An 18,070-nucleotide genomic window follows, 5' to 3' on the forward strand; every position below is an offset into this window, starting at 1 on the left:
AGGGACAGTAAAAAGATATATCAGAGCGATCTTTCCCGCGGTTTCTAAGAGCCTTTCTTAGTGCACTCTCCTTCGCTCCGTAGTCATAGGGCTCGAGAACTACAATCACCAGAATGCCCCACTCCTTCACCAACCAGAAAAACGGTTATCTTTAGTGGGCGGGTTTGAAAGTGAGAGAGGCTGGTCCGGAAAAGTATGACCAATGGGTGAGCAGAATAGAATTGAAGCCTATGCTGATTGCACGGAGGGTGATTGGATTATTTGGCGCTTTCGTTTCAGTGGTAGGTGCTTGATAGGCGGGTGCAATGACCAGTGAAAAGGAGAGGGGGCAGATCCAAACGGTATGGGCGGGGTGAGGTGCTGCCGTTTGTCCAATGAAGAGCGGAAGTCGCTGAAGAGGGACGGGCGAGACCAATTGAGGCGGGTGTCTGAGTGCCGACTGGGCCATGGCGGAGCCTGTGAGGAGACGGGGCCGGCGGTCCCGCGGTGACCATGTCGGCCGAGGGGTTCGGGGGAACCGGGGCCGACGTCGTAAAGCCCAGCGGTCTCATGCGCAGCTCAGTCTGGAGTCCATGTTTGTGGATTTGATCAGCGACAGCGATGAGGATATCCTGGAGGTCACATCAGCGCGTGGCGCTGCGGACCCGGTTGAAGCCGGGTTCCTGGAACCCGCCGTGCCGGCCGCGTCCAAGGACGACAGCGACAGTGACAGCGAAGGGGCGGACGCGCGACCTAACGGAGCCCCGCGGACCGCGGTCAGGCGGCGGCCGCGTCTGCTGCTGGATCCAGGGGAGGCACCGGTGGTTCCGGTGTATTCCGAGAAGGTGCAGCCCAGTCAGTCCCGGGGAGGGCAGGCGCGGGAGGGATGAAAGGCCAGGAGGCTGGGCACCTGCAAGGCCCGGGCCTCCAAGCAGGGTTGGATTTAGTGAGGACTGAAGATAGGGTTTTGGGGTTGGTCTTGGGGCACCAAAACCGAAGTTAGGGCCTGGGCTCTTGAACCAGAGAGATGCCGCTCTGCTGAGGAGGTGAAGGGGTTTGAGGCAAGTTGAGAGTTTGGGATTCCGGGAAGCTGGACTTCTGGGGGCACAGAAAAGCCAAAGGGCTAGAATCCCTGGGGCCTCAGGGAGGAACTGGGAGGATCTTGGATTTGGGCGTGCTGGGGTTTGAGACGAGGGACTTGAGGGCTGGGGTTCATTGTGGTTCTGAGAGGAGCAAGGGGCCCAGTAGCACGAGATAGAGGCGCAGCTTCCCTAGGAGCCGAGGGTAGAGGGATGGCAAGCGAGAAGGAAAAAGAACCAAGTCTGGGCACAGTGCCTAGGGAAAGGGGGTGTAGCGGGGAGGGTCGTAAGGACCTGGGGTCTGGAGGAGGCCTGCGGGTTGGGGAGAATCACCTCCTCGCTATTTCCTTTCAGAAGGAGCCCTGGTGGTACTGAAGGATAAGCACGGGACTTAGTAACTCTACACAGGGTCGCTTTGAGTCGGGTTATTCCCTCTCAGAAGGGGGAGGACTTGGGGCTGACTGCTTCTGCTCTTCTTCGTCTTTGCAGGTGAAGAGCAGCCTCCACCTCATCCCAGATCACCTGCCCCTCCTGAAACTCTGCCCCCCAGTGGCCGAGGAAGGTAAGCAAGAAGTGGGCTCCAGGGAGAGACGCCAAAGCTGTCCCGCTTTGAGAAGACTCTTGAGGCTCAGGAAAGGGGTTGGGAGAGGTGACTCTGGTATCCCAGGTAGAGAAAGGCTTTGGAAAGATCAAGAAAAACTGAGTTATTAAGTAGAAGGCATAGGAGTTAAGAAGTTGTGTCAACCACTCTCTTTAACTCCAAGAAGCATGTGAAAGTATTAATATGCAGATTTCCAGGCTGTCTCTACAGAGATTCCAATTCTGTAATCCTGGTGGGAACATGGGGGACTTGTTGGGAATCTGTAACATCTTGTTACACCTGCAGCAAGGTCCTGGGGAACACTCTGGAGTCAACAGGGGTTCCTTGAATTTTATCTGGATTGCCATTTTTTGTCCTCTCTCTGATAGTATGATTTGCAAATCACTGAAAGGAATCCATTCTCATGAGGAAATGATAGGTGACTTTGGACTTTGGACCAGTACTTTTGTACCTTGAGAAAGTATGGTAAAGCGATTAAGAGCACAGCCTTTTGAGTCTGTTTGCCTGGCTCATGTAGTAGCTGTGTGGTCTTGGACAAATTTATTAATCTCTCAACCAGGAATCTAAGGTAGGCTGGTCTGGCAGATGTCCTGGGTGCTGCTCGAGTAGTCAGCAATGAGCAGTTTTTATTGGCGGTAACAGTTTCCATCACCAGCTCTGAGAGATCATGCAGCAATTTAAAACTGAATTGACATAGTGCTATTTTCTATAGATATGTCTCTGTTCTTGGTGCTTCAGTTTCCTCATCAGCAAAATGAGGATAAGAGTGGACCTCTGTCAAAGGATTTAGGTGAGAATTAAAGGGAATACTGTAAGGGACTATATGTAAACTCTACTCAAAGTGTGGTCCATGGGCACAGCAGTAGTGAGCGCCACCTGGGAGCTTGTTAAAAATGCAGACTCGCAGGCCTTTGGCAAGCACCATGTTTAGCTAGGACAGGATTTCTCAACCCTGACATTATTGACATTTTTTGCTAGATAATTCTGTGTATTGTCAAATAAATTTAACAAGACCCCTGGACTCTAACCACCAGATGATAGAAGCATTTCCCAGTTATGATGATCAAAAATGTCACTGAACTTTGCTAAATGTCCCTTGGAAGGCCACATTGTCCCCGGTTGAGAATAACTGAGCTAGGATTTATTACCACTGTTTTGGTTTTGTAGTATTTATTTATGTTCCCCCCAACTTTTCCTTGTAAATTGAGTGAAGATTTACAGAGCAGATCATCAGTTTTACATTCAATAAATCCTATACTTTGCTTCGTTGTTGTTGTTATTATGTGCTGTGGAGTCGGTTCCGACTCATAGCGACCCTGTACAAGGTTTCCAAGGCTGTAAATCTTTACGGGAGCAGAAAGCCTCATCTTTCTTCTGTGTAGCTGATAGTTTCGAACTGCCAGCCTTGAGGTTAGCAGCCCAATTAGTAACCACTACGGTATCAGAGCTCCTTCATTACATGATTGCAGTTCCCTTCATTGTAGTACTTATTTTTATGGTTTATTAGTGGCAAGTAAATTGAAAATGGTTTCTATACATTGTTATTGTTAAGTGCTATTGAGTTGGTTCTAGCCCATAACAACCCTATATAAAGTTTCCAAGGAGCGACTGGTGAGCTTGAGCCACTGACCTTATAGTTCAAACTAACTTTGCAGTCCAGTGCATTAGCCCACAGTGACAGGAGCCCTGGTATGGTGCTGTGGGTTAATATGTCAGACTGCAAAATCAGTTTGAACTGCAAGGTCGGCAGGTCAAGCTCACCAGCTGCTCCTTGGAAACCCTATATGGGTTGGAATCTACTCAGCACTTAACATCAACAAGTCAAAATGAGTGATTTAAAGAAAAATGCTAAACAATTACAATCCAGAGATATGACAAAATATGACAATGAAACTCAAGGCTGAAATTTAGGAAACATGGGCTTACCTCTTCAGCTTATTCCTCCCTGAAATATGACTCTTCAGATGCACATAATTTCTCTCTGCCCACCAAATTGAGTACAGGATGAAAATAAGAGAAACAAACAAACAAAATAATTCTTTATGTAAAAATGGTATTGGACCTTCTAGACTAAACTTCAGGAGAGGGAAGAGAATTAAGATCATCAGCCCAAAAATGAATCCTGTGAGACAAAGGTCAGACATACCTCTGTCCTCAAGCCCTTTTTACCAGTTCTGACATGAACCATCGTTCCCACAGCACTCTCTACTTCTCTGCTGGGTTTGATCATTGGTTGCAATGGTCACAGAGACCGAACTCAGGATTACGGGGTTTGTCAGAGAAGTAATAGGTTACTTAGTATTCAGGATCAAATTGGAGGTAACAGGAGCAACAGGGTACAGTTCTTCTATCAGGACAGCATCTTGATTTCTTTGGCTGCTGCTGGGCCCTTCTCTAAGTCTGTATCCTGAGCTCTTGGCCTAGGCTCTGCTTCGGCAAGTGTTACAAAGCTCTTTCATTTTGCTCATAAGTGCCTGGAGGCACCCCACACTGTCAGGAAGCCTTCTGTTTTAAGGCTTTCTGCTCTGTATTTCTCTGGTCTGGTTCTGCTGCTGCATGGTAGTGAGATGTGCCCTAGCCTCTGGGTTTGGCTCCCTTTAAGCCTAGCAGAAGAGCAAAACTGACCAATCACCTATACAGGCTCCATGCACCTTATCTACATTATTAATTATCAGCAGGCTGTCCGACCCGCTTAGTGGGCCATACGCACCTTCTTTTTGTGTCTCACCAGCCATTTTGTGGGAGTCACATGGCAAGAAGGACCATATAAAGTAATTCACTATACTGTATTGTGAAAACATTGATTTTATTTTTTAAGGTTTTTATTGTGGCTTGAGTGAAAGTTTATAGGGCAGATCATCAATTTTACATTCAACAAATCATACACCTTGTTTCATTACAATGATTATAATCCCCTCTATGTACAATCAGATAACAGTATTTCTCTTTATTCACTTTAGCTTTTTATTAAAAAACAAAACACTGGCATATATAATAATTTACACCTCTAAAGGGCATATTCTGCAAGTCTGCCTCCTGGCCACCAGCTCTTAGTCCCTCTCTTCCCATGAATCTAGAGTCCTCAGCCGCTCCCCGTCTCCATGTCCCCATCTCTGGCTTCCTTGCTTTTCTACATAAGGTCCCGTATTCTACTTGTGCTCTTCTCCCTTGATGGTCCTAGGGTCCTCTGTTTCTGGACTGTAAAATTAGCTACTCCCCAATTTTTGCTAGACAACTTCTACCTTTACAATTGTGACAGTCACAATTAATCATGATAACAATTATTCACTATGGAATCATACGAATCTTAGCCCCATCTCTTTTCACCAGACCCATCTAAACAAGATGAAAACTATTCAGTGGGGACTCTCTCTCCCCTCCCCACTCTTAAATTAAACTCTCTTTTGAAACCCTGTAAGCCAGTCACTTTGTGCCTTTATCTCCCCCTAATTTTAGGTAGCCAGTGTCTAAGTTGCCCGTCATTATCTACCCTGTGTAGAGGGGATAGCATTGATACTTGATGTGAAGACTCCTTCCCTCTCTGACCTATATTACCTCCATGATTATAGGTCAGGTTCATCAAATTGTAGCAATTTACCCTTGTTTCCTTTATCAAAAAATTTTTTTTAATCTTCCTCTAGTTGAGTTCTGGAGTCCTGGTGAGTTAATGCCTTCTTCAGACTTTTTTAGCCTTTTTTGTGTTTGCTCTTCTATCTTAGTAGTGTTGAGAGATTTATCTACTAGCTCACAGTTCTGGCTTTTATCTCTTCAATTCTACTCCTTTGCCCTTTCAGGGTATTGTCCATTTCTATTACTAATCGTTTGGACCTCTTTCTGTAGGTTTTGAGTTGTTTCCAGTGCTGTATCTATCTTATTTGATTGTTCCTGTAGCACTTTCCTGACTTCTTCCATATTTTCTCGACTCCATTGTATAGTGTTTTGATACATTTTATAATCATTTTTCTGAATTTCTTCTCAGGCATTTCCAAAGCCTGCCCATCTTCCAGTATGGAGTGTAGGTTTACTTCCAGCTCATTTGCCTCAGTCACTTTATCTCGTTTCTGGACATGTGCTGATATAGTCATCTGTTTCTGTGTTTTGGGCATATTCAGCAGTTATCTGTGGCCTTAATACTTATATGGTTGCGTATTTTGGTATTTTTAATGCTTTCTGATTGCCTCCAGGTAGATGTGATCAGGAGATGGGCTTCCCTTTTCACTCTTCCTGAGCAATTTCAAGATGCCACTGTTGGTCATTGTGACGTAACTCAGGATTTAATTTTCAGCCTATTTCCTTTTTAGTCTGCCTGTCCTGCTCCACAATCCCTGTTCAGGCCTTTTTCCTTGTGATAAACAGTTCAGGGCTGTCTATGGCTGTTTTGCACTGCTGTTTGGAAACTGTCACTTTAAATTTCAAAGAGATCTGTGCACATGTGTAGTGGTACCCTTTGGGGGTGGGATGTCCACTCGCTTAGGCACCCCTCTAGTCATCAGAATGGAGGTGCTTAGACAGCAAGAAATCAATGAGCAGATACTAAAAAAAAAAAATGTCCACACCTTTATCTCTGCAGTTCTGTCAGGCGTCCGTGGTTGCTCTGATACTTCCCCAGCTTGGTCTCACCCAAGATGGTGGCTCCAGGAGCAGCTGAGCATCTTGAATTAGAAAGCAATGGATTTCTTGCTTCTGCTACAAATTCCCCTGGTTGTAAGCCCTTCCAACCTTCTAAATATTCCTTTATATGTGGTTCAGAGTTCTGGCACCATCTCCTGAGCCTGCTTGATCTGGTATTCTGTGTTGTTGCTTACAGAACACCTCACTGCATGTCGCCCTATCTGCCATCTTGTTTGTCCTTTGAAAACATGTTTTATAAAATACAGTTTAGGGTTGTTGTTAGGTGCTTTCGAGTCAATTCCAACTCATAGTGACCTTAAGCACAACAGAATGAAACAATGTCCAAAACTGTGCCAGTCGTACAGTCATTGCTACACTTGAGATTATTGCTGCTGCCACTGTGCCACCTCATCTCGCTGGGTGTCTCCCTCTTTTGTCACTGACCTTTGACTTCAAGAAACATGATATCCGTCTCCAGGGATTGGTCCCTCTTATTAGTATGTCTGAAATATCAGAGATGAAGTCTGTCCATCTTGATTTTTAAGGCGCATTCTGGTTGCACTTCTTCCAAAACAGATTTCTTTGTTCTTCTGGCAGTCCATGGTACTTTTAATATTCTTCTCCAGCACCATAATTCAAATGCATCAATTCTTCTATGGTCTTTCTTATTCATTGTCCAACTTTCTCATGCATATGAGGCTGTTGAAAATACCATGATTTGGGTCAGGTGCACCTTAGTCCTCAAACTGACATCTTTACTTTGAACACTTTAAAAAGGTCTTATGCAGCAGATTTGCCTAATGGCAATATGCTGTTTGATTTCTTGACTGATGCTTGCATGAGTGTTGATGGTTGATCTAAGCAAAATGAAGTCATTGACAATATCTGTCTTATCTCCATCAATTGTAATGTTATTTATTGGTTCAGCTGTGAAGAGTTTTGTTTTCTTTACATTGAGGTGCAACCCATACTGAAGGCTGTGGTCTTTAATCTTCATCAGTAAGTATTCTAAGTCCTCTTCACTTTCAACAAGGAAGGCTGTATCATCTGCATATTGCAGATTGTTAACCTTCCTCTAATCCTGATGCCAGTTTTCTTCATATAATATAACTTCTTGGATTATTTGCTCAGCATACAGATTAAATAAGTATGGTGAAAGAATACAACCCTGGAGCACACCTTTCCTGATTTTAAACCATTCAGTGCCCCCTTGTTCTGTTTGAATGACTGCCACTTGGTCTGTGTACAACTTCCTCATGTGCACAATCAAGTATTTGGAATACTCATTCTCCATAATGTTGTCCATAGCTTGTCATGATCCACACAACCTTTGTGTAGTCAATAAAGTACAGTTAAACATCTTTTTGCTATTTTCTTGCTTTCAGTCAAGATCCATTTGATGTCAGCAGTGATATCCCTCATTCCACATCCTCATCTGAATCTGGCTTGAACCTTTGGTAATTCACTGTCAATGTATGGTTGCAGCCATTTTTCAATTACCTTTAGCAAAATTTTACTTGCATGTAATATGAATGATATAGTCTAATGATTACCACATTCCATTGGGTGACTTCTCTTTGGAATGGCACAAATATGGATCTTTTCCAATCAGTTGGCCAGGCAGTTGTCCTCCAAATTTCTTGGCATAGATGAGTGAGCACCTCTGGTGCTGCATCAGATTGTTGGACGATTTCTATTTGTATTCCATCGATTCCTGGAGGCTTGTTTTTCATCAATATCTGTTGTGCAGCTTGGACCTGTTCCTTTAGTACCATTGGTTCTTGATCATATGCTTTGGGATGGTTGAACATCGACCATTTCTTTTTGGTACAGTGATTCTGTGTATACTTTCCATCTTCTTTTAATGTTTTCTGCATCATTCAATATTTTACCCATTGACTCTTTCAATATTACAAGTTGAGACTTAGATTTTTTCTTTAGTTCTTTTATCTTGAGAAATGCTAAGCGTGTTCTTCTCTTTTGGTTTTCTAACTCCAGGTCTTTGCACATTTTATTATAGTACTTGACTTTGTCTTCTAACACTGCCCTTTGACATTTTCTGTTTAGCTCTTTTGCTTCCTAATTTCTTCCATTTGTTTAGCATCTCTGTGCTGGAGAGCAAGTTTCATAGTTTTCTTCTGACACCCATTTTGGTCTTTTCCTTCTTTCTTGTCCTTTTAATGACCTTTTGCTTTCCTCCTGCATGGTGTTCTTGATGTCATTGCACAACTCTTCTGGTTTTCAGTCATTAGTATCTAATGTATCATATCTGTTATTCAGAAAAACCCAAAATTCAGGTGGGATATATTTAAGATAAAAATGTGACTCTCGTAGATATGTTTTAATTATCTTTAGCTTCAGTCTGAATTTGCATATGAGCATTTAATGATCTGTCCCAGTCTGCTTCTGACTTGGTGATACGGATGTTTTCCACGGTTTCTTTCCACAATGTAGTCAATTTGATTTCTGTATACTCCATCTGGTGAGGTCCATGTGTATAGTTGTCTTAAAGAGTAATTTGCAGTGAAGAATTTTGATCTTGCAGAATTTTATGATGTGATATCTAGCATCATTTGTATCACTAAGACCATATTTTCTAACTACTGATCCTCTTTGTTTCCAACATTTGCATTTAAATTACCAGTAATTATCAATACATCTTTTTTTATTTTTATTTAAATGGTTTATTGTGAATTATGTGATAGTTTACATGGGAGGACATCAGCTTCACATTGATCCCTTCGGATATTGTTTCCTTGCCATGGTTACTGTCCCTTCCATGCATCATTGAACAACCAAAGGGTTTACCCCACAAGCCTGTCCCCTGTCGTCCGCACACCACCCCTCTCTCTCTCCAGGTCCAAAGTCTCTAGCTGCTCCATCTCCCCAAGTCATCGTCTCTGCCTCCATCCCTACTGTCACTGCTTCTCTGGGTAGGGTTCCATTCTTTGCTCTTCTCCTTTGATGGTCCCAGGGACCTCCGTTCTTAGACTGTAAGGTTAATCACTCCCCTCCCTTTGCCTCAAAACATCCACCTTTACATTTCCAGCCCTTACAATCAGTCCTGATAACAACTATTCGCTATTGTATCGCAAGGGACCTATCTGTATCTCCTTTTATCAGCCCTGACTAGGCAGAATGGATACTACTCAGTGAAGATTCTACCTTGCTCCATGCCCTCTGAATCTAGGTTCCCTCTTGAGAGCTTGTAAGCCAGTCACATCTTGCCTTTGTAGCACCCCCCCCCCCAAAAAAAAAAATCCATTTTGGGTAGCCAATGTCCAAGTTGCCTATCCCTGTCTACCCTGTGTACCGAGGGGGTGGGAATGATCCTTACTGTAAAGATTCGTTCCCTCTTTTGAGTTACTGCATCCATAGGTGTAGGTCAAGTTCATCAAATTGTATCAGATTACTCTTTTTTTTCTTCTTCTTCTAGTTGAGCTCTGAGAATCCTGTCTTTTTAATGACCTTTTGCTTCTTCATGGATGATGTACTTGATATATTCTGGTCTTCAGTCTAATGCACAAAGTCTGTTCTTAAGATAGTCTCTAAATTAAGGTGTGACATAATCAAAGTCATATTTTGGTTCTTGTGGACTTTTAAATTTTTTCTTCAGCTTCAACCTGAACTTGCATATAAACAATTGATGGTCTTTTCCACAATTGGCCCCTGGCCTCGTTTTGGCTGATGATATTGAGCTTCTCGATCTTCTTTTTCCACAGATGTAATTTTTATTTATTCCTTTTGATGAGGTCCATGTGTATAGCTGCCATTTATATTGTTGGAAAAAGGTACTTACAAGTCATTGGTCTTGAAAAATTCTATCATGTGATTTCCAGCATTGTTTTTATCAGGAAGGTCATATTTTCCAACTATTCAAGAAAAAAAAAATCAATCCTTAATTTGCAATATTGAGAGATTTTATGGGCAAAATATTAAATGATTTAAGAAGCATCAAAAGAAGATGGAAGGAATACATGGAGTCACTGTATCATATCAACAATTACCATATGATTAAGAACCAATGGTATTGAAGAAAGAAGTCTAGGTTGCAATGAAGGTATTGATGAAAAACAAGGCTTCAGAGATAGTTGTTGTTAAGTGCTTCCGAGTCAGTTCTGACCCACAGCGACCCTGTGTAGGGTTTCTGAGGAGCAGGTGGTGAGTTTGAACCACTGACCTTATGGTTCAAACTGACTTTGCAGTTCAGTGCATTAACCCACAGCACCACACCAGGACTTCTTGAAATGTTGCAATAAGCTGATGCAGTGCTGGAGACACTCACTTGTTTATGACAAGAAATTAGAAAGAGATTCATTATTTGTACCCATTCCATAGAAAAGCGGCCCAACAGAAGGTGGAAATCTTGAACAGTATTAGGAATATTAACATGCAAGTAAATAGTTGCTGGATAATGCAAGAACAGTTGCAGCAGTACATCAACAGGGAGCTGTCAGATATTCAGGCCGGATTCAGAAGAGGATATGGAACTAGAAATATCATTGCTGATATCAGATGGATCTTGGCTAAAAGCAAAGAAACCAGAAAGATGTTTTACTTGTGCTTTATTGACTATGCAAAGGTAATTGACTGAGGATAACATTGCTAAGACTGGGAATTCCAGAACACTTGATTGTACTCATGAGAAACCTGTACATAGACCAAGAGACAGTCATTCATATAGATCAAGGGGATAGTAAATGGTTCAAAATCAGGAAAGGTGTGTGTCAGGGTTATATTCTTTCACCATACTTAAACTCAATCTGTATGTTGAGCAAATAATCCAAGAAGCTAGATTATATGAAGAAAAACGTGCCATCAGGATCAGAGGAAGACTCATTAACAACTTGCTATGTGCAGATAATACAACCTTGCTTGCTTAAAGCAGAGAGGACTTAAAATACTTACTGATAAAGAGCAAACCCCACAGCCTTCAGTATGGATTGCACCTCAATGTAAAGAAAACAAAAATCCTTACTACTAGACCAATAACTAATATGAAAAATGCAAAAAAGATTGAAGTTTTCAAAGACTTCATTTTGCTTGGATCCACTATAAACACTCATGGAAACAGCAGTCAAGAAATTAAGCCATATATTGCATTAGGTACATCTGTTACACAAGATATCTTCAAAGTGTTCAAGAAGACTAAGGTGTGCCTGATCCAAGCCTTGATATTATCAGTAACCTCATATGTATGTGAAAGTTGGGCACTGAATAAGGAAGATCATAGAAGAATTGGTGCATCTGAGTCACGATGTTGGAGAAGAATATTAAAAGTACATGGACTGCCAGAAGAACAAACATCTGTATTAGAAGAAGTACAGCCAGAATACTTCATAGAAACCAAAATGGGCAGACTTCATATCTCATACTTTGGACATACTTGGAGGGACCAAGTCCCTGGAAAAGGACATCATGCTTGGTAAAGTGGAGGCTCAGTGGAAAAGAGGAAGATCCCCAACAAGATGGATTGGCACAGTGGTAATTGTGAGGATGGCACAGGACTGGGCAGTGTTTTATTCTGTTGTGTATGGGGTCACTATAAGTCGGAACCAACTCAGAAACACCTAACAACAATAACAACAAGCCTCCTAAATTGTGAGAAAATAAATTTTTGTTTAAGGCATCAACTTGTGGTATTTCTATTATAGCAGCGCTAGATATCTAACAAAGCATCCTTGTCAAAAATCAGTTGATCAAGGATGAGAGGGAAGGGGTAATAAGTCTCTGGCTAGAGAGTGGATACATGTTAACTTGGGTAATAGGGAAAGCAATATACAACAAGAGGGACGTTGGCAGAAGAAAGTGGGGGAAGACAGGGAGGAATGCAAGATTTAATGGGCATAGAGGTAAATGCTGTTAAATATGCAGTCCTGCAATAAGTGACCTAGGGGCTAAATACGTAGGCTGAACAGGTTTGGGAGGGAGAGTGGGAGTGTACCCATAAATATATATACATTTGACAAGGAATATTTGTACATGGGAATTTACCTTTGCTGCAAACCTATCTATGAATGTGGTAGAGTATACAGTGGGCAAAATTATGAAATTTTCTTAGATATTACCAAACACTTTGAGGAAATAAGTTGCTAGGCCTGGGGGTTCAGGACCATAGTCTCAGGGGACACCATGGTGAATTGGCATAACAATACACAAACAATGTTCTACATCCTACTTTGATGAATAGTGACTAGGATCTTCAACAACTCATAAGTGGCCTTCTAAGTTACAATTATTGGTCTCTCATGTGCAGAGGAAGGAAGAGTGATGTAAACTGAAGCTTCTTGGAATCAGTTAGTCCAGCGGACTCATCAAACACGTGAACATAAGTCTCCATGATCCTGAGACCAGAAGAACTAGATTGTGTCCCTACCACTACCAACTACTCTGAAAGGGATCACATTAGGAGGCCCAGGATCAAGTGAGAAAAAATGTGGAACACAACTCAAAATTATAAAAAATGACCTGGCTTACTGGTCAGAAAGAGACTGGAGGAACCTGAGAGTATGGCCCTTGTTCACCCTTTCCGCCTGGAACTGAACTCACCCTTGTAGCTCTAAATTTCAGCCAAGCAGTAGATAGATATATAGGGGGGACAACACCACTAGACATGTATGCTTACCATGGAATGGTCAACCATTCAAAATCAAAAGGGCAAAATTCAGAAGGGTTGGGAAAGAAGATAGAATGGAAACAAGAATCACAGGGAGAAAGTGGAACAAGTGATTACAATTACATTGTTGTTGTTGTTAAGTGCTGTCAATTCGATTCTGACCCATAGCAACCCTATATTGGGTTTCCGAGGAGCAGCTGGTGAGATTGAACTGCCGACCTTGCAGTTCAAACGGCTTTACAGTCTGGCGCATTAACTCACAGCACCACACCAGGACTCTGATGTTACATTAAGAGATTTGAAATCATGAAGTGTAATATGTGCTCAATGTAAAACTGATGATATGCTCTGCAAATCATTAAATTGCCAACAAAAAGGTAAAAAAAAATTAATGGACCCTAATGCAGACCTTGGAGCCTCTGTTAGTTTACCCTTGACCTCCTGCAATCCTCTTCCTACTCTCATTCCCCCTGTCCCCAGATGCAGACATGGCAGACTCTAGCAGCTCTCAACCTGAGGAGCCCCCTTTTCCAGGCTCCTGGAAGAAGAAGCTGAGGGGTCAGGATGAAGAAGAGGAGGAGAAAAAGGTGTTTTTGTAAGTGAAGCAGGGGCACTTGGGCCTTAGGAGCAGGAAGACGGTTGGAGGGGAAGGCTGGACTGGGTAGGGCCCTTGGATGGGTGCTAGAAGGGAAAGGAGAGGGGATGGGATATAGTGTCTTGAGGCTCAGATTGGGAATGAGGCTCTTGGGATAGGAGGTGACCCACCCCAGAGAATGACAAGGAACCCTTCAAGATCACCCATGGAGAGGAGTGTTTCATCTGCATGTCGGGGCTAACTGTGATTCTGGGGACAGCCTGTGTGGTCCTAGACCTGCCAGCTGACTCTTAGTTTTGCTCTCGGGCTTCACTCTCCTCTGATATGAAATAGGGATTTTTAGAATTGCTGATAGTTAATGTTTAACGCATAGTACCTGCTCTGTGTCTGTTGAATGTTAACCTGGGAAGTAACTCACCTTAAAATTTTGGCCTTTCCTTCCCTAATATTTAGGCCATGTAAATATAAAAATGATAAATGTGCCTTCTTGGTCTTCCACCTACTCCTGCCTCCCAGTAGAACAGATTCTACCAGAAGTGCCCCAGTTCTCCCTCTGGCTCTGGGGAGCCCGTGCCCCTTGATGGATGGTGTGAGGCTGAGCTCTCTGCTGCCTCCATCCTACCTCTGTCCTCTCTGCAGGGTCCAGGATGTATCTCCTTTGCCCCCACCTCCACCAAGGACCAAAAGCAGAAAGCATACGAGGGCACTGCAGAAGTTAAGGTGAGAGGGTCGAGGGCTGTGGCTAGGGTAGAGGGACAGTCTGGGAGGGTGACTGACCCCAACTTCTCTCTGCACTTCAGGGAGGTGAACAAGCGCCTCCAAGAGCTCCGCTCCTGTTTGAGCCCCAAGCAGCACCAGGGCCAAGACCACCAGAGCCAGGAGGATGATGTGGTCCTGGTGGAGGGGCCCATCCTCCCAGAGAACCCTCGTCTCTTCCCACTCAAAATCCGTTGCCGGGCTGACCTGGTCAGACTGCCTGTCCGAGTGGTGAGTGTATGGAGAGCCTTCCAGAGAAGGGTTCGGGCCGCCTTTGGAGAGAGGAGTCAGGGCAGGAGTTTGTTGCCAAAAGAACAAAGTCTTCTTTTCCCATCAGACTCCTGTTCTCTGGAGCTGCCCAGCACTCTCACAATCCACCCTGCCTTTCACTGGCTGTGCCCTCTGTGTTGTCTTTTCCACACTCCCCTTTTTCTAGCAACTTTCTACTTATTCTCAAGCATTTTTCTTTTATCAAGTTCTCTCTTCTGAGAGGCTGCAGCACTATAAACTGCAAGGTGGGCAAAGATCAGCATGACTGTAATTCCCAGCTGTACGTGGTGCTAGACCTGGCCTTCCCACAGCTCCATACCTCATCACCAGCTGTTCCCCATAACACTTCTCTCTGACCCTGCCACCCAGATTTAGATCAAACCTTGTCCCCAACCAATCTAAGCCACACAGGGGCCAGATCATCGGGGACCAGTGCCAGGTCAGGAGTCTGTACAACCCCTTGTACTTCAGACCAGCTGGCCTCCCCATCGCTAGTCCCCTAGGACTAGGTCACGAACTAGATGGACTCTTTCCTTCACTGACTGCCTGAGCACTAGGAGCTGGATTTGCACAAAACGGCTCTGTTCTGCCAGCCCCAGCTGGCTCACTGTCCCTGTGGTTTCATTAATTCTCTAGTTACAGAAAGTTACTCATTTATTATAATCAGAAAGAATACAAGTGTAGTGGTCTGGGAAAGGTCCCAGCAAGGTCTGGGGGAGATTCTGGCACCATAAGACTTCCACTGTCGCTGGGGACATGCTACTCTTCACCCAAACATGGGTGTTATCACAGATCTTTGGTGGTGGTGGTGGTGTGCCATGGAGTTGGTTCTGACTTATAGCAACCTTGTTATGAGTTTCTGATGCTATAAATCTTTACAAGAGCAGAGAGTCTCATCTTTCTCCCTCAGAATAACTGGTAGTTTTGAGCTGAGGTTAGCAGCCCAACTTGTAACCACTACGCTACCAGACCCCCTTTTATCACAGATCCAGAAAGTCCCAAAGAAAGTGTTCCAAGGTCCTGAGTCCCCTAGTCATTGGAACTTCAATGACTGCATGACTGGAGCCCTAATGCCTAGGTATGATGGACCCAGTCAATGAATATGTATGACTACATCATGTCTTTTCCCTTCCTCGAGTTTCCCAGGGGCGGTGTTGCCCTGTTTGCACCTGAGTAGCTTGAGCTCTTTTTAGAAATGAGACAGAAAAGGCCAGTCTTAGTTCTTTGTCTCACAAAGGTTTTTCTTGGTGGCCTTCTCCCCAAGATAAGCCCTTCCCTCTTGTCTCCCCTAGGACCTGTTATTCCTTTTGTTGCTATTGTTAGTAAAGGGAAGGGTAGACAGGCCAGGCTGACAGCCCAAGGTCAGGCCGATAGTTTAGGAGGGGTAGGTGACAGCAGCCAGCTCAGAGAGTTGGATAAGAAAGGGATAGAGCCAGAAGAAGATGGGGCAACGAGGGTGGCCTCAAACTCATGTCACTCTGTGCTGGGCGATACTGTTAACACTTCTTCCACAGAGATGGATGCAAACCACTCACAAGAGGGAAAGGGAAGGCAGTCATTTCATTGTTGTTAAGTGCCATCAAGTCAGTTCCAACTCATAGTGACCCTGTATAGGGTGGCAAGGAGTGGCTGGTGGGTTTGAACCAATGATCTTGTGGTTAACAGACCAATGCTTATTTTACAGAGCTACACCAGGACTCCATGGTAAGTACTGTTGACTTGGTTCAGACGAAAAGGTTTCCAAGGCTGTAAATCTTTGCAGGAGCAGAAAGCCTCATCTTTTTCCTGTGGAGTGGTTGGTGGGTTCAAACTGCCAATCTGGTGGTTCACAGTCTAGTGCTTATCCTCTTAATATGGGGAAAGAACCATGACTCTGACTATATCACCTTGTCTCGAAGGTTTCTGGCAGGGCATGTTGCTGAGAAGCTTCCAGAACATTTTGAGATCTCTTGCTGCTAGCCATCAGCGGCGGCATTTCTGATGCATTCCTGAAATGTGGAGATGAGGAGGAGGAAAGGATGATGGGAAGAGCAGAGAGGAATAAAACCTTCATTGGGACTCAGAGCTCTTCTCAATTTTGACAACATGAGAAAAACTATTTTGAAGTTTTCTTATGGCGATTTGGGTGAAAGTTTACAGAGCAGCGTGGTTTTCCATTCCACACTTCATAACATTTTATCTGGTGCCATTGATTGCGACTCCACAATGTGCAGCACTGTACCCACTTCCTCTCGGGGTTTCCCATTTCCATTTGCCCTTCTTGCCTTCTGAGCCCTACCCCTGGGCAAATGCCGCCCTTCTGATCTTATATGATTGATGACATACCTCCCTGGTATTGTTGATCTTATGTAGTGATGGTAGTTGTGTGCCGTCGAGTTGGTTTCTACTCATAGTGATCCTATGTAGAATTTCCGAGGCTATAAATCTTTATGGGAGCAGAAAACCTTGTTTCTCCTGTGGAGCAACTTGTAGATTCAAACCACTTACCTTGCAGTTAGCAACCCAACTGGTAACCCACTGTGGCTCCTTGTTCTTCACCTTATAGGCCTGTGTATTTTTTGACGGAAAGTTTCGCCATGGAGTGAGTTCAGTTCTAAGCTTAAAGAGTGACTTAGGGCCAGAATTTTTGGGGTTCCACCAGTCTCAATCTGACCAGTAAGCCTGTAGTATTTTTGGTTTGTTTTTAAGCTTTTAATTGTGAATTGAGTGAAGGTTTACAGACAAGATCGTCAGTTTTACATTTAACAAATCATATACTTTGTTTCATCTCAATGACTACAATGCAACAAGTTATCCCTTTTCCTCCCCTGGTTCCTGAGACATTCTCCTCTCCTTCCCATCCCTCAGGTAAATGTTGTCCTTTGATTTTGAATGATTTGATCATTCCATGGTGAGCATAACTTAATTAGTGTTTTGTTGTTGTTAAGCGCCGTCGAGTCGGTTCCGACCCATAGCAACCCTGAACAATGATTTCCGAGTTTGTAAATCTTTATGGGAGCAGATAGCCTCATCTTTCTCCCGTGGAACCGCTGTAGTTTCGAACTGCTGACCTTGTTCGCAGCCCGATTCGTAACCACTACACTACCATCCCTCCTATATGGTGTGGCGCTGTGGGTTAATGCGTCAGACTGCAAAGCCGTTTGAACTGCAAGGTCGGCGGTTCAAGGTCACCAGCTGCTCCTCAGAAACCCTGTAGAGGGTTGCTATGGGTCGGAACCAACTCGATGGCACTTTACAACAACAACAACAACATATATCTATCAAAGGAGCTCTGGTGGCGTAGTGGTTACGAGTCGGGCTGCCAACCTTAAGGTCAGCAGTTTGAAACTACCAGCAGTTCCTTGGGAGAAAGATGAGGTATTCTGCTCCCATAAAGATTTTCTGAAGTGTGGTTTTCCATTCCACATTTCATAACATTTTATTTGGTGCCATTGATTGCTTCGGAAACTCTGTGCAGGGTCACTATGAGTCAGAACTGACTCCATGGTACTTAACAACAACAATATATACTTATCTAAGGACCTCTGGTAGCGTACTGGTTATGAATCAGGCTGCTAATCTCA

The 18,070-nt window shown here is 43.8% G+C and overlaps 1 protein-coding gene across 1 annotated transcript in view; it reads left to right on the plus strand.

The window, feature by feature from the left end:
* The first annotated feature begins 446 nt into the window (after positions 1-446).
* NFATC2IP (nuclear factor of activated T-cells, cytoplasmic, calcineurin-dependent 2 interacting protein) overlaps positions 447-18,070 on the plus strand; it is a 23,604-nt gene continuing 5,980 nt past the window's right edge. The window contains exons 1-5 of the mRNA XM_006877051.1: positions 447-824; positions 1,548-1,620; positions 13,367-13,481; positions 14,121-14,201; positions 14,282-14,468. Coding sequence (XP_006877113.1) covers positions 447-824; positions 1,548-1,620; positions 13,367-13,481; positions 14,121-14,201; positions 14,282-14,468 — 834 coding nt within the window. The remainder of the gene's footprint in view (positions 825-1,547; positions 1,621-13,366; positions 13,482-14,120; positions 14,202-14,281; positions 14,469-18,070) is intronic.

The sequence above is a fragment of the Chrysochloris asiatica genome, unplaced genomic scaffold, assembly GCF_000296735.1.
Source record: "Chrysochloris asiatica unplaced genomic scaffold, ChrAsi1.0 scaffold00440, whole genome shotgun sequence".
Taxonomy (NCBI): Eukaryota; Metazoa; Chordata; class Mammalia; order Afrosoricida; family Chrysochloridae; genus Chrysochloris; species Chrysochloris asiatica.